The sequence below is a fragment of the Mytilus californianus genome, unplaced genomic scaffold (genome assembly GCF_021869535.1).
Source record: "Mytilus californianus isolate M0D057914Y unplaced genomic scaffold, xbMytCali1.0.p SCAF_17, whole genome shotgun sequence".
Taxonomy (NCBI): domain Eukaryota; kingdom Metazoa; phylum Mollusca; class Bivalvia; order Mytilida; family Mytilidae; genus Mytilus; species Mytilus californianus.
This window is the reverse complement of record NW_026262659.1, coordinates 11,637,824-11,653,372: the sequence shown is the minus strand read 5'-3', so window position 1 is coordinate 11,653,372 and position 15,549 is coordinate 11,637,824. Positions and strand designations below refer to the sequence as shown.

The 15,549-nt window shown below is 33.0% G+C and overlaps 3 protein-coding genes across 3 annotated transcripts in view; 1 reads left to right on the top strand and 2 right to left on the bottom strand.

The window, feature by feature from the left end:
- Positions 1-15,549, top strand: part of LOC127726385 (uncharacterized) — a 66,839-nt gene that overhangs the window by 25,818 nt on the left and 25,472 nt on the right. The gene's annotated exons all lie outside the window — the stretch shown is intronic.
- LOC127726404 (uncharacterized) lies at positions 7,623-8,929 on the bottom strand. The gene is made up of 3 exons (XM_052233806.1): positions 8,877-8,929; positions 8,398-8,571; positions 7,623-7,882 (listed from the first exon to the last, which is right to left on the bottom strand). Exons 2-3 carry the CDS (start codon positions 8,483-8,485, stop codon positions 7,638-7,640), a joined length of 333 nt encoding a protein of 110 aa, XP_052089766.1. The 5' UTR covers positions 8,486-8,571; positions 8,877-8,929; the 3' UTR covers positions 7,623-7,637.
- The window catches only part of LOC127726379 (phosphoribosylformylglycinamidine synthase-like), a 65,341-nt gene continuing 64,713 nt past the window's right edge, over positions 14,922-15,549 (bottom strand). The window contains exon 10 of the mRNA XM_052233763.1: positions 14,922-15,270. Coding sequence (XP_052089723.1) covers positions 14,960-15,270 — 311 coding nt within the window. The 3' untranslated portion in view covers positions 14,922-14,959. The remainder of the gene's footprint in view (positions 15,271-15,549) is intronic.

Genomic DNA, 15,549 nt, shown 5'->3' with positions numbered 1-15,549 from the left:
CACATTACAAATGCAAAGCACCTATTTAAGAATCGGATGTTTTTTTTTTTAAATTTTATTGGGTTTAAAAGTTTGACTGAGCCCATTTTGTATGAAGCTTGGAACGTTTCATATTAAAAGTGTATGAACGTTCATTTCTTACATCCTAATAAAATTATAAAAAGAAGCATTGAACTCTTATACATTGTAATTACATTTTAATGCTACAACCATGAAATTACGAGTCTATGCATTATTAACATGGTTAAAGAGAATATGTACAGTCATATGTGTTGCATTTTATATGAAAACATTAAAATACAGTAAATACGTATTGAAGATTTTGAATAGAGAATTTATTTACACACACACAAAAATTGGCAGACATATAGACATAATTAGAAAAGTGAGGTTTCAGGAAGGGCCCCGTTTGAACATTTCTGTTAGAGGCACAGAAAAATAATTGATACTCATGCAAACAATGTAAAACATGTCCATGTATTAACTTTTAATAATGTTGACTCCCGGAATTAATTCAGGGTATGTTTTAAGTAGATATCAAGTTTTGTAAAAATCTGGGCATTTTTTACTTTATTTGAAAATGGCGGATAAGAGATAATTTTTGACAGTAATAACTAGTATACCATACCTATATACCAGTTGCTAGCACAAAACGACGTTCCTTAAAATTTGTGATTATTTCAAATTTGCAACAACTTTTTCGTTATAATTTTATAACGAATTCACAATTGAAAATTTTACAAAGGGAATCAATTCAGAACGAATAAAATCACTAATTCGTTGGCTAACTGCTTTCTATGATAAATTCTAACAGTCATTTCATGTCTAAACTATTATACCTTATCATGGCTTTTAAAATTAAAAATACATATAATTGCATATTAGAGCGCACTAGTTCCCGAAAGTTTCGTAGTTCAAAAAGGTACGTCTGAAATGAGCAACAGGGTAAATATGCCCTCCTATTTTATTTTCATATATTTTTGTTTATTATTCAAAAGAAACATTCAACAAGGGTTTTACAGTGATCCCAAGTCATTAACCTTTAACTTGATAGCAAAATTACCCAATTATTTTACTTATTTACAATGTTACAGCTATGCGCAGGAACTATTTTCTTTAAAATATGTACTACTTTCTGTTCTTTCTTACCGGCCTAATTAGTGGTTTTATACCTGGAATATACCTATACATCAATTTTTTAATACCAAGCACAATCAGATGTTTCTGAAAATTAAGATGATTTAAGCACTTTTAACTGCCTTTTTTGCTCACTAATTTGAACATTAACCAATTTACATGCATTGATCTGGTATAGCATATAAAACATATATTTTAATTTTTGGTAGAACCCTAACACATAAATTTATGATTTTTCAGCAAAACTTTATTAAAAATGTTACTTCAGTTTATCTCTGTTTACACTAAAATCAAAAGGGACCTTTTCTATATTGATATAAAAATATGCACTAAATTTAATGAAAGCAGCTTAGGCGATCTGAACTCATCATACAAAATAGAGGTGCTAGCGAATGGATCAACAGAAGGAGTTATTACTATACGGAACTTCCAACTAGCTGGAGGGGGACATTGTGAATAAATTTAAAATAGCATATTATACATATAAAACAATTTTTATTTAAAAACACATACCAAAAACGTTTAACCACAATGTTTTCCATAATTATCACAACATTATATTTTTTACATCAATAATCAATCTGGCATTGCATGCTATACCTTTACATCAATTTTCAAGCTATTTCTCAAGATTTGTGGTATTTACCATTATTATTTTTTTTAATTTTACATACAAAATCGTAAAGGGTTGATTGAACAGAACTCTATGTATCACCTTTAATTGCTGTTGTCAATGTAAAAGTGTAATGTTGACTGTTACAAATCCTATTTTTTTCTCTTCATATGCTTTTTCATGATTATAAGGAAGCTTTCTGAAAAGGTTTCCTTACAATCCATGAAGTTCTAACAAATTTACTGAATTTTATAATATTATTTCACACCAGAATGACCATAAATGTTTATTCCAAAAAGCCTAAGCCGAATTTAGTAAGATACGGAAAATGAAGAATTTCAAAATTTTACTTCAGATGTTATCTCTTAATCATAGAAAAAACTTAATAACATTCTTTAAAAAAATTTAACCAGACTGGAACTAAATGATGACGATGCCGCCAGCAACAGGATGTAGTTATAGGCTCCATCAAAATTGAAAGGGACCTTCCTTTCAGCAATATCAACACTGTGCATGAAAATTAGTGTAATTGGATGAAACCATTTTGACTTTGAACTAGCTCTTCGTAACTAACAAACTCTTAGACCAGTCCCTTAGTTTTTTGCCTTCTTTTATGTTTGTTGTGTGCTAAGGGCCGGTCTGATGAGTCCAGCCTTTTCCAACTTATTTCATAGCTTGTTCTAATGTTGTATTAGGGGAGAGTTTAGCACTCAAACTTATGTTTAACGCCATCACATTCTCTATGTGCCTTTCCCATGACAGAAACCTGTAATTCAGTGGTTGTCTTTTGTTACTTTCTGCCTTATTTGCCTTTCGTTTGTTGCTTTTTGGTAATAAAATAAAGAACCTTTGTGAGCAGGCCCACATACACCATGCCCCAACATTGTCACTGGGCAAACAAACTATCACCAGATTCCTAAATTCAAAGTCTCATAACTCTTACAAAAGCCTTGTGGTTATGCACATCTACATATTATAATTATGTCCTCATTTACTACAAAGTTTCATGAAATATGTAGTGTGGTTTCAGAGGAGTACTTCGGTCAACGCTTTTACACCCCAATAAGTTTACAAAAAGAAGCATTTAATTCTTAAATAAAGGTTTTGAGTCAGCATCAGGAATGAATATGACTGACGGACCAACTGATGGACTGACTGAGGGACAAACGGACTCACGGACAAGTAAAAAAAGTTACTGTCTTGCCATTTTAAAATTTAGTCTGGCAGCAGAAAAAGAGGAAATATTTGATAAGGACAAAAATTGACCTAGCAAATTTACACCTGAACACCCTTCAAAGTGGTTCTTTAGTGCTCTCTACAAAAAAGGAATACATAACGCTATATAAATATACTTCACATTAGCCTGGGGGACTTAAGGATTTACATATAGTAACGAAGGTTGCCACTAATCTTAATGTCTTTTTTGTTTGCCTGTACTGTGTTGCTGTTGCTATTTGGTGTGCCTTTTTTATTTTCCTTGTATCTTTTTAATCGATATTGACATTATGATTTCAACTTTCAAATTGGCAACTTCGCATTTCTAAGCAGCAACAACTATCTGCTCCATCCGATACGGTTTATATATCTCAAAAAATACGCTTTGATCGTGCATATTCACCTTTATAAACAAGGCTGTGACACAAATATGCTCTAACAGCCACTAGAAAATGAGTTTTAGTCTTAAACAGTCATTTTGATCTTAGCATCATCTGAAAAGTTTAACACAAAAACGTTGAAAATAAACTGAACAAATCTTAATAGCTATGTGTCTGTGCTTTGCCGAATTTACCGCAGTGGATAATCTGAAAATTAACTAAAAGACTGGACTGGTTAATTCATTGTTCAGTTTTGTAAGACCGTGCACATCAAAATCATCCTATCAGTGCAAAATCGATGTACTAATGAGAATTATGAGCAAAATCGACTGAAATCGACACCATAGACTAAAGGTTTATGCTTTCCATCAGGAATTGGGTAACCGATACGATGTGTCCCAGTCTCACAGTTACTAACAACATGTTGTCGTCGTCTTGGATATAAACATAAAGATACTGGAATAGTAGTCTGATTATAAATTTAGGGGTTATGTCATATTCCCGACTTTGAACATTTGACTGAGTTGTATTTGCAAGGTGGGTATGCATGCATAGCTGGAGACGCTTTACTCCATCAACGTACCCGGTCTCGCTCCTCTCGAGTCCATGTTCAGTCTATTTTATTTGTATATTTTTAATAGATTCATGAGATTCAATATACAACTGTTGCCTCTTACTATTATTTTAAAAGTCGGAACCGACATCAATCAGTAGGTTTTGTTTTTAAATGGATGAAAATCGAAGGGTTATTTATTTGCAGTACGAGATTTGCATTGTTCCAGTGAAGTTAAACTTCGGGTTGAGTAGCTGACCGATGAAAATTGATGATATGGTTGAATATATCATGTTTTGAATTAGTTATATGAAAAATGAAAATTTCATGCATACAATTGTTTTTTTATTTTGTATTACTGTTAATTTAACGTTTGTCTTTTAAGTATTTACATCATTGATGTACTAAAACAAATTTAACAAAATACTCTTATGTTTTTGAAGAAATAACGAGTATAAATCAAATTAAAATTTAAATCAAATTAAGAAGGTTGCTGCTCACAAGGAAGCTATTAAACCAAGAGTTCCAAGTGGTGAAGTTGAAATCATCCCTTCGTAAATTTTACGGACGCCATCACGAGTTGGTTGACCGTTATGAAATATCCGTTTCACAGATGATAGCGGATATATTCCAAATGTCGTTACTACAGTTCCGTCCCCTTTTCTCCGAAGGTGACCTACCGAATTAGACTTATTTCCGGGTTTGTACTAACATAAGCAACACGACGGGTGCCACATGTGGAGCAGGATCTGTTGACCCTTCCGGAGCATCTGTGGTCATCCCCGATTTTTAGTGAGGTTCGTGTTCTCAGTCTTAACCAATATGAAATATCCGTTTCACAGATGATAGCGGATATATTCCAAATGTCGTTACTACAGTTCCGTCCCTTTTCCCCGAAGGTGACCTACCGAATTAGACTTATTTCCGGGTTTGTACTAACATAAGCAACACGACGGGTACCACATGTGGAGCAGGATCAGCTGACCCTTCCGGAGCACCTGTGGTCATCCCCGATTTTTAGTGAGGTTCGTGTTCTCAATCTTTATTTTTCTATGTTTTGTGTACTGTTGTTTGAGTTTTGGTCTTTTTTTTATGCCATGTCGATGTCACTTTATTTTTGAATTATGAGTTTGAATGTCCCTTTGGTATCTTTCGCCTCTCCTTTTCATGTAACAGATCAATTAGTTTACATGAATCATATCTAAATTTAAGGGCTTTATAAACAACATCTCGTGATATCCCATTTTTGATAAGAGCTAACTTCCAAAACAAATCTTTGTATCTATGAAAGATTTTAGTTAAGGTTTAATTTATTTGTGGAAACGAAATCCCTGACTTTATAATTTATCAGTTATACATAAATTCCATTGATTGAAATCTTAAACGCAACTACAGACATAGCTAACAAGCTGTGAAATATACACAAGGTGAGAAGAGGCAAAAGGAATATCACCGTCCATAAAGGGAAAATTAACAGGAATCTGTATAATTCTATATTTATAGAGGCAAAACTAAAGTAGACATTATAAGTCAGGGCATCATAACATAAACATGTGTTTGAAGAAAACAGGACCATACAGCAAAACTCATGAATGCCGGTATACAACGCTAAACTTTTGATTAGGCCTTGGCTTTCCAATCTTTAGGTTTGAGAATTCCCCGATTAGGTATATTCCAAAACAGTGCTTCAGACATTAGCAGTCACACATAATTTATAAAGTCTTAATTCTTATTTTGTAACAAACCATTTAGAAAATCAAAGCATATTTTATGAACTGTACAGGGGTAAATGTTTCTTCACCGGATTAAGTTATTGTTCAATACACAGATGAAGATCTATTGCGTAAATCAATTAATTTTTAATGCTTTTCTCCAGATTGATATACTACGTATCACATGATGTGATGTGTCCCATTCAAACAGCTAGTACCGTTGAAATCATCATATTGATGCTTGTTTTTATTTCATTAATGAAGCCGTATGGAGTCAATAGAGAAGTTTAGCAGTTGAACGTGTACGTGTACGTGTACTTGTACGGGTGAAATACACGTACAAGTACACTTACACGTACACGTTCATGTCTAATTGATGGCGCAACTTGTGCGGGTACATGTAAATACAATTTAATGGAGATTTCGATTGGGCACGATTATCGAATCGGAGAATATCATTCATCGGCAAGATGGCCAATTTTCGTCTGCTAGCTGCAATGGATGAGGAAATAGAGGACGAGTTATTGCTTCTTTCATGTTATAAGGACAATTCAAATTCAGGAGATGCTTTTAATTTTGATGAATTATCTGCAGAGGCTTGCAAGAAATTGTTCCGTTTTGAAATAGATGACATTCCAAATTTACGGAACAGCCTTGGGTATCCCAGATTCTTTTGTATGTGACAACCGAACGGTGTGTTCATGTCTAGAAGCCTTATGTCTTTTATTACGTAGATTAGCTTATCCTAGTCGCCTTTCAGACCTTAAATCTGTATTCGGACGCTCTGAAACTGCTATGTCTATAATCATTAATACAGTATTGAACTTTGTCTACGATGCTCATAACCATCTCTTACATGATTTAAACAGTACAGGCATTTACAGGAATACGCTGACGCCGTTGCAGCTAGAGATGCACCTCTTCTTAATTTTTGGGGTTTCATTGATGGGACCGTTCGACCCTTATGTAGACCAACTACAAATCAGCGCATTCTGTTTAATGGTCATAAAAGAGTCCACGCTAAAAAATTTCAAAGCATAGTTGCTCCTTATGGACTTGTAGCAAACATGTATGGTCCGATTGAAGGTCGAAGGCATGATGCCGGTCTACTACGAGAGAGTGGTATTTGTGGAGAACTTCAGACACATATGACAACCCCAACTGGTGACATTTATGTTATTTACGGTGATCCGGCTTATCCCATGACTACACACATCATAAAACCTTCCGAGGAGGAGTCATTTCAGCAACACAGGCACGATTCAACAAGAAGATGTCTGTCGTGAGAACATGTGTGGAATGGACTTTTGGCAAAATTTTGACTTTGTTTGCATTTTTTGACTATAAGAAAAACTTGAAGTTGTACTTGCAACCTGTAGGGAAATATTACTTGGTTGGCACTATTCTTGTAAATTGTCATACTTGTCTATACGGTAGCGAGACTGGACATTATTTTGTCATTGATCCACCAAGTTTGGAAAATTATTTGTCTGGATGAAGCTATATACACTACGTGTAATTCGTTTTTGTTGTACAATTGATGTGAACTTTGTCTTGAAAATAAAATAAATATTGTTGAAAATATTAATCTTAAATGTCTAATTCAAGATCCAGACCATATGGCACGTCTAATTAAAATTGAAAGGGTGTAACTTTTTATTCCATTATACATTTCTCATAGATATGTTGCAAGAAATTCCTTGATGGCGTATATGTTATCAATTTTTACCAGCCTTCTCATCTCCGATTTAATTCACACACGAACTATCGACCAAGGTATTCCTGTCTTGGAACAGGTAAACGTCAAATGTGGTGGGGGTAAAACTAAATTGTGGGATCTTATTTCAAGGAGACCATGAGTCAACAACCCACCAAAATAAAATTTAACCAAGCATTTTACTATCTCATTTTCGAATCGCACAATATGACACAATGATGATGAAAAATTACAGCAAATTTAGTGTAATCAATATTTTGTATAATATCAGAAAAATTTATTTTTCCTATTCACAAAAATATCAGCTAATTCAGTTCTTGTCCGGGAGCTTTCTAAACATTTCAAAAATCATCATCTTTTCCTGTCTTTCAATATCCTTTCTCTGTCTCCTCTCCAACTCAAATTTCTCCCTCTCAAACTGTAGTTGTTGTTTCTTCATTTCCATCTCCTCTTTTCTTATATCCATCTCTACTTCCTTCTTTTCTTGCAGATAAGAAAGAATGTTGTTGGATGATTTTGATTTCTTTGGTCTAATAGCTTCTTCTTCATCACAATCTGTATATAGAAGGTTACATGAAAATATGTTCTTTCCAATTAAAGGTTAAAACAATAAAATAATAAATTATTGTGCTTATGATTTACCTTTGTGATTCAAAAACGTCTGCAATAAAATGCATGTTTCAAATCAACGAAAAACCATAAAATTGTTCTTACCATCTCTGTTTTTAGGGACAAATGAAGATAGTAATACAAAGATAGTTTACAACAGAACCAAACATAAACATTTTTTGTACATAAATTAGGCCGTTAGTTTTCTCGTTTGAATTTTATAGCTGCATGACTGAGCGGTATGGGCTTTGCTCATTGTTGAAGGCCGTACGATGACCTATAGTTGTCATTTGGTCTCTTGTGGAGAGTTGTCTCATTGGCAATCATACCACATCTCCTTTTTTTATAATAACCACAACCATTTTATTTTTCAAACTGATTGAGCCGAGTCATTTTATATAAATTGTATTGTAAATATAAAATACCAAAAATAAACTAAAATTATCATGATTTTAACTTACCTTTTGTGGGTGTCAGGGTTTCTAATGCCCTTTTTCTAATGTCAAGGGAAGCCTTTTCTAGGGAAGCTTTTTTTTTCTTTATCTGCATGCTTTTTCCTCTCTTCTTCCTCCATCAACCCTATCACATCCTCCAGTAAACTTTCTCTTTCGCTTTATTCCTCATTTATACCTGATCTAAAACATATTATGTAAAATTATAAATCAAGCAGAATTAATTCACTCCATTGGAAAGCTTTATATTTGAAACTAAATCAAACACAAAACCGAAAGAACTTGCATTTGATTTGAAAGCTAATAATTTTAATAACTCTTTTTAAACACTTTTTCACTTTTAATAAATCTTTTTACTTCCTGTTCTTTAGTGAAAGGCAATTAATTTTGGGGGCTGCTCATTTTCTGGAAAATATTTATTTTTATTTTTATGAAAAAATGTACCAATGTACAAAATGTAATCAAGACACCCCTGGAAAATCACTTACTTTTTCAAGTTTTCCCTATTATCTTTTTTGAATTGAGTAATTAACAAGTTGGTCCTCTCTAGCCCGTCTCCCATCTATTAGGAAGGTTGTTGTCGAAAGTTTTTCGCCTATCTCTATCCACTTCCTTTTATTTCGGAATGGATTCTCTAATGTGACCTCCCTTAGCAGTTTAATATCATCAGCCACAGAAAATCTTGCTTGCTTTTTTCTTGCAGGAGTACAAGATGCCATCTTTAAGTGCCCTATAAGATATGATATATTTTTTACAAATCAAAATAAATGTATGAAACTTGTAATTTGTTAACTAAATTATGGTAAAGATATGGATAGGGAGGAAGACTCTATTACAGAGTCAATTTAGAAGGGAATGAGGTGATGTTTTAACACACACCCTCCTCCTTTTTCGGGATCTTGTATTTATTATTCACTTTGTTTTCCTCCGTTGGTAGCAAGGTATTGCGGCACAGTCAATCAAAGGGAAATATTCTTCATAAAATTCATTTTAGGTACATTTCAGTGACAAGTGCCCGCTTGGCGGCCCATATATTTCTTTTCATTTGTAAACAACAAAATAATCTTCTGAATTCAATGTAATTAGAGCTGCATACTCCGCAGAGAAAAAAGACATTATTTTACTGCTATTTTTATTGAAAAAATGTTCAGAAAAACCAATAAAACTCAGAAGTTTTCACTTACGTGTAAATCCCGCCTTACAAGTTCCAAATGGCGTGTACTTGTAAAACGTCGCATACATTGATGACGTATAACGCACTGTATCAGGGAATTTCCCTACTACCCGTACACGTACACGTGCACGTCTGCTTTGCTAAACCTCTCTAATAACAGGTTGATAACTGTAAAGGTTTCAGAGTATTTGGAACATGCATGTCGTTTTAATGTGAGTAAGATAAATCACGATTGGCCCTGAACATTATTTCTCAGAATTCAAAAAGATGTTTTGGTTATTTTGTTTTTAATGAGGTCATTCAGATTTTAATTGCGGTAGGGAAATCTTTTTAAGTCAAGATAAAATAAACTGCTTTGCCGAGCGCAGCTGTATATGACCGCAGAGGTCCAACCCTGAACAGTTGGGGCAAAAATGGACACAATATTCAAGCTTGATACAGGTCTGAATTTGGATTGTAATTGAATATTTGACACATTATAGGTCTCTGACACAGAATAAATGTAGTCAAAGAACTTGAAATTGATTATACGATTTGAATTTATATTCAATTGAAGATTTTGTGCAATACACTATGCTGTTGCACAATACTTAGTAAATCTGTTTTCAGACAATATACAAAGAATTAGCAAAATAAATTGACCCCTAATTTTTCTTTGGAAAATTGACAATTTCTTAAATCTTGAGGAAAAAAAATTGACCCCCTCCCCAAAATTTTTGTTTACACCCCCCCCCTTAAAAAAAAATGGCCCCCCCTTCCAAAAATATTTGTTTTACCCCCCCCCCCCCCCCCCCCCCCCGTTTCCTAAAAAATAACATTTGAAGAAATTTTCTTTTTATAAAATGTGGTTTCATTTAAGAGACATCTATACACTTAAACACAAGTTGTCTGAAAACTAGAAAAATGACTGTTTTAGACCCTTTTTGGCCCATAATTCCTGAACGGTTTAAGCAATTACCCCCAAAATGAATCCCAACCTTCTACTTGTGGTATTGAACCTTGTGGTGCAGATCAATCAAAATACTTATACACAAGTTATTGTCCTGAAACTAGAAAAATGCTTGTTTTGGGCCCCTTTTTGGCCCCTAATTCCTAAAAGGTTGGGACCATCACCCACCAAAAATCATCCCAACCTTCCTTTTGGTGTGTTGAACCTTTTGCTTAAATTTCCTAGAGATCCATTCACTTAAACTAAAGTTATTGTCCGGAAACCAAATGTCTTCGGACGACAACATGATAGCAATATACGACCCCAAAATTTGTTTGCAGTCGTATAAAAATGTACCACTTATTTTATGTTAAGTTGTGATTGAACTATTCTTACAATGAAATGAATCATGTTTTAATGAATTTTGCCATCTTCATAAATTCAGCATTTGTAGCATCTGTATGTTGGATTGTGGTTCAGGTTATCAACTATTGAAAGAGATAATAAATGTTTCATTTAATCATAATTTGATAGCAGATGTCAAATAACCTGGTTTATAGTTTTTTATGTTTAATGATAAATTGAGACTAACAAAAATCCTTTTAAGTGATCATTAATGCAACATTCTTCACAGTACAACTTTAACAGGTTTTTTAATTGAAAAATTTGTTCATTTGGTAGGTGCCCTGGTTCTCTCTTATTTTTTATCAAACATACTGTACTATCAGCATTAACATCAAATACAATTTTGAAACGAAACTCCTTTTCGAATAAAGGTTGGTTCCAAATTGGCAAAAATGTTTCCTTATATGCAGAAAGCAATTGGTTAAAAGGTTTCCAACCAACAATGGAGGTCAGAAATAAAATTATGAGACATAAGATACATCAAACAAGTGAAAATGCGAGCTATTGCTCACTGATGATTCCCCCGCCCAAATACTTGTCGGTAAACAGGAAGTTGTTAAGTGATGAATCTGAAAACGCATCACACGGTATAGCTGACTTATATAAACCCTGAAACCAAATTTTAAAAATCCTTGTAATGTAGTTCCTGAGAAAAATGTGACGAAAAAATATTCATGGGACGGACAGACGGATTGACGGACGGACAGACAGAGGTAAAACAGTATATCCCCAGTTTTTTAAAACGGGGGTATAATAATCACAACGATAACATAATTTTATTCTATAAGTTTAATAAAATAATTATCAAAAATAAACCCTAGGACAAAAAAAAAGTTCAAATGTATAAATGAACACATTATTAAATATAATTTTCCTTAATTTGCTAGACTATTCTTTTTTCTCGTTTGCTATATTTATAACATATGTATCATGCCTTAAATTACAGTATAAATATGACATGATTAAAATGTTAGCACAATGAAAATCATAGATGTTAGTAGTTGCTGTATATCCCGAAGTATTCAGAATATATTGTTTATGTACTTGTCTTTCTAATAATGGTTTTCCATGTTTAAAATAGTGAGGAACCATCTTTATAAATAACTTACTTGTGATAATGCTTTTTTAAGATAAGTGTGGATAGTGTTCACATGGATAGTGGACACATGTGGACACAGATGATGCCCCTGCTTGTACATCATATAGTTATACAGGGACATAACTGAAGAACGGTAAAAGTGACGCTACCCAAATTTGAACTTGATCTGAGTTTTGTGGTATTAAGCATTGTGTTTAAGTCTCATAACATTTGGTTGAGGCTAACTTGAGTAGAGAACAGAAACTAAAAATTCACCAATTTTTCTATCTGTAAACAAGCACAACTCTAGAATGGTTGTGTACAAGTTTTATAACATTTGAGACAAACTAAAGTTAGAGAACGGAAATGAAAAATTCAGCAATTTTTATGTTTATAAAGGGACATAACTCAAGAATTGTAAAAGTGTCGCCACCAAATTTCGTACTTAATCTGAATTATGTAGTAATAAGCATTGTGTAAGTTTCATAACATTTGGTTGAGGCAAACTAAAGTTAGAAAACGGAAACAAAAAATTTGTACTTGATCTAATTTTGTGCTATAGAATATTGTGTATAGGTTTCATAATGTTTGGTTTGGGCAAACTTAAGTTACAGAATGGAAACTAAATATTTTGCAATCTTTCGATTTATAAAGGGGCATAACTCAATAATGGTTAAAGTGACACTACCCAAATTCAACTTGATCTGTGTTTTATCAGTGGAAATCAAAATTAAACATTGCATTGTATAAAGCATTGATTGTAGTTGATTCAACTATAATTATGGACAAAGGAAGATAACTCCAATTTTTAAAAATTACTTGATATTTAGAAGAAAATAAACATTTTGCAATTTTTCCATTTATAAAGGGGCATAACTCTAGAACGGTTAAAGTGACGCCACCAAAATTCAAACTTGATCTGTGTTTTGTGGTAATAAGCAATGTGTATAAGTTTCATAACATTTAATTGAGGCAAACTCAAGTTAGAGAACGGAAACCAATTTTGGGACGTACGTACAGACGGACAAGGGTAAAACTTAATGCCCCCTCCGCTACGGCAGGGGCATAAAAACCATGACTGTTCCACTTAGAGAAGGCACAATGGTCAAAAGGATATAGAGAAAGACACTAGAACAATTTGTAACAAGAAACTAGATACAATGTATAAATGGCACAAATGTAGAATTATTACCTTATAATAGTTATCTAACAACAATAAACTAAATACCAATCTAAATGATTTAACAGTTATTGGTAAAATTCATTAAAGGGGCATTAGCTAAGAAATATACAAAATAAATGAAATATGATTGTTTTTGTTCAATCATTAATGAAAGCGAAACAGTGAAATAATAATTCGCTTTTAGCAGCCAGTTTGGTTCAATCTTGTCAAAATAAGCTCAAAAACATTCGACCTCGTTGAATTTGTATTCATGTGACCTTCAATATAACCCCTTAGCTGGAGATGGTTTTTGCTTGTATTCAGGTATTAAAAGGAAAAGAATGTCAACAATGAAAGTGAAACAAGGATGAACCATTTAGTTGACCGATTCGATCCACAAAAATGATCCTTCTTATACAGGTAAAAACAATGATAAACATACTTTTTAACCTACAATATGAAATCAAACAGACCTTGAAAAATACAATTGCATGTGGTCACTATCTATCTACATTTATATATATATCAGGTTATATGCCCATCGGCAGTCTTCGGAGGTCATCTCAATGGTTTATATAATTAGATGATGTCTAGACAAAAATACACAACGAAGTGTTGATACAAATTAATGAGTCCATGCATTGTTAATTGTTTATTTAAACTTTTTATAATTTGGATATACGTTTTAGTATGTTATAAATCAAATATGAAAATTTGAGTCAAATCGGTGCACATGAATTTGACAGCTAATGCCCCTTTAAGTCAGAAAATAAATTGAGATCAAGGAAAATGTATTTGGTGAAAATTTCAATACTACATCAAATAAAAAAAAACACTGAGTTGTTCTTTCATAATCCCTGGTCTAACTTAATAGCATAAAACCATTTGTAATTTCCTCCATGTAAATTTTGTTGTTTTTGTACAACAAAACATAAATTCCAACACAAGAGTAAATGTCCCAACATATATGTTATGCTTTGTGCATTTTTTAATTAAAGAACCTTTTTGAGCACGCTCACAGACCCCACGCCTTCATATTGTCACTGGACACACAAAATCTCACTTCACAAGTGTATTATGGCAAAAATTTTAAGTTAAAAGCAAAGGGGCATTATAAACTCCTATAAAAAATGAATCATAATTTCCTGTCGATATGCACGTCTACGTAGTATGTCCTTATTATCTACAAAGTTTCATGAATTTCTGTTGTGTAGTTTCAGATGAGTTGCGATGACATACTGTTGCAGTAGTATATTGAGGCCAATAAGTGCAAAGGGGCATAACTCCTAGAAAAAAAAATTGAATCATAATTTCCTGTCGATATGCACATCTACATAGTATGTCCTTATTATCTACAAAGTTTCATGAAATTATGTTGTGTGGTTTCAGAGGAGTAGCGATGACAAACTGTTGCAGTGGTATATTGAGGCTAATAAGTGCAAAGGGGCATAACTCCTAGAAAAAAAATTGAATCATAATTTCCTGTCAATATGCACATTTACATAGTATGTCCTTTTTATCTACAAACAAGTAAAAAACATTTTACCCGACACAAAAATTGCGTGGGGTATAATTATGTATATGCAGCTTTGAACTTTGATGTAGCTTAATGTAAAATTTAATATTTCACCCAGAAACTATTTTCGTGTATCAGTGATACATGTATTTGTTGAGTTGACTGTGCACTGAGTATTCAGACCAATACCGTTACCACAAAGAGATTCATTCAACCATGCAATTAACACTTTTTCAATAATAAGATTTTCATTAATTCATTCAGATAAAAATGCTCATAAAAATCTACATTTAACACAACCATATATATTAAACTTGTTCAACACACCAGTCAAAAGCATTCTGGAACATTTTATACCAGGGAGAAACATCTAATTTCTCCTTTATTCCAAAGGGCATCCAAGGGCACTGCCATGGCAAGAAACACCTTTCAGGGTGAGGCATAATGGCTAAGTGACGACCATCCTCTGAACAGAGAGCAGCAATTCCATCTGGTGATCCGTTAGGATTGAAAGGATAAACAATGGTTGGATTTCCAGAATCATCAATATATTGGACAGGAGCCAAGTTCATTATTAACACATCATTTTGGATGTCTGGGGTTTTGAATATCATCTTACCTGTGAAAGATACGAGAAATGGAAAATAAACAAATGTATTAATAATCATGTTTTCATCTATTTACCTATAATTTAGTGTTCAATATTAATTCAAAATTAAATGTATGAATTTATTAATCCAAAGATTTTACTACAAAACTTGAATGACAAATGCATGCCAACAATCTTTTTTCACAATTAATAATTAATGTGGCATTTATTTGTGAATTGTATGGTATATTTAGTAAGAATTGTGAATACTGTCAGACAGTTAATCTTTTTGTCCTTTTTTTAATATAG

Excerpts from the sequence above, each read along its gene's own strand:
- LOC127726404 (XM_052233806.1), bottom strand. The coding sequence starts at position 8,485 with ATGCAGATAAAGAAAAAAAAAGCTTCCCTAGAAAAGGCTTCCCTTGAC. Across the intron at positions 7,883-8,397 it reads AACCCTGACACCCACAAAAG|ATTGTGATGAAGAAGAAGCT; the intron begins GTAAGTTAAAAT and ends TTCTATATACAG.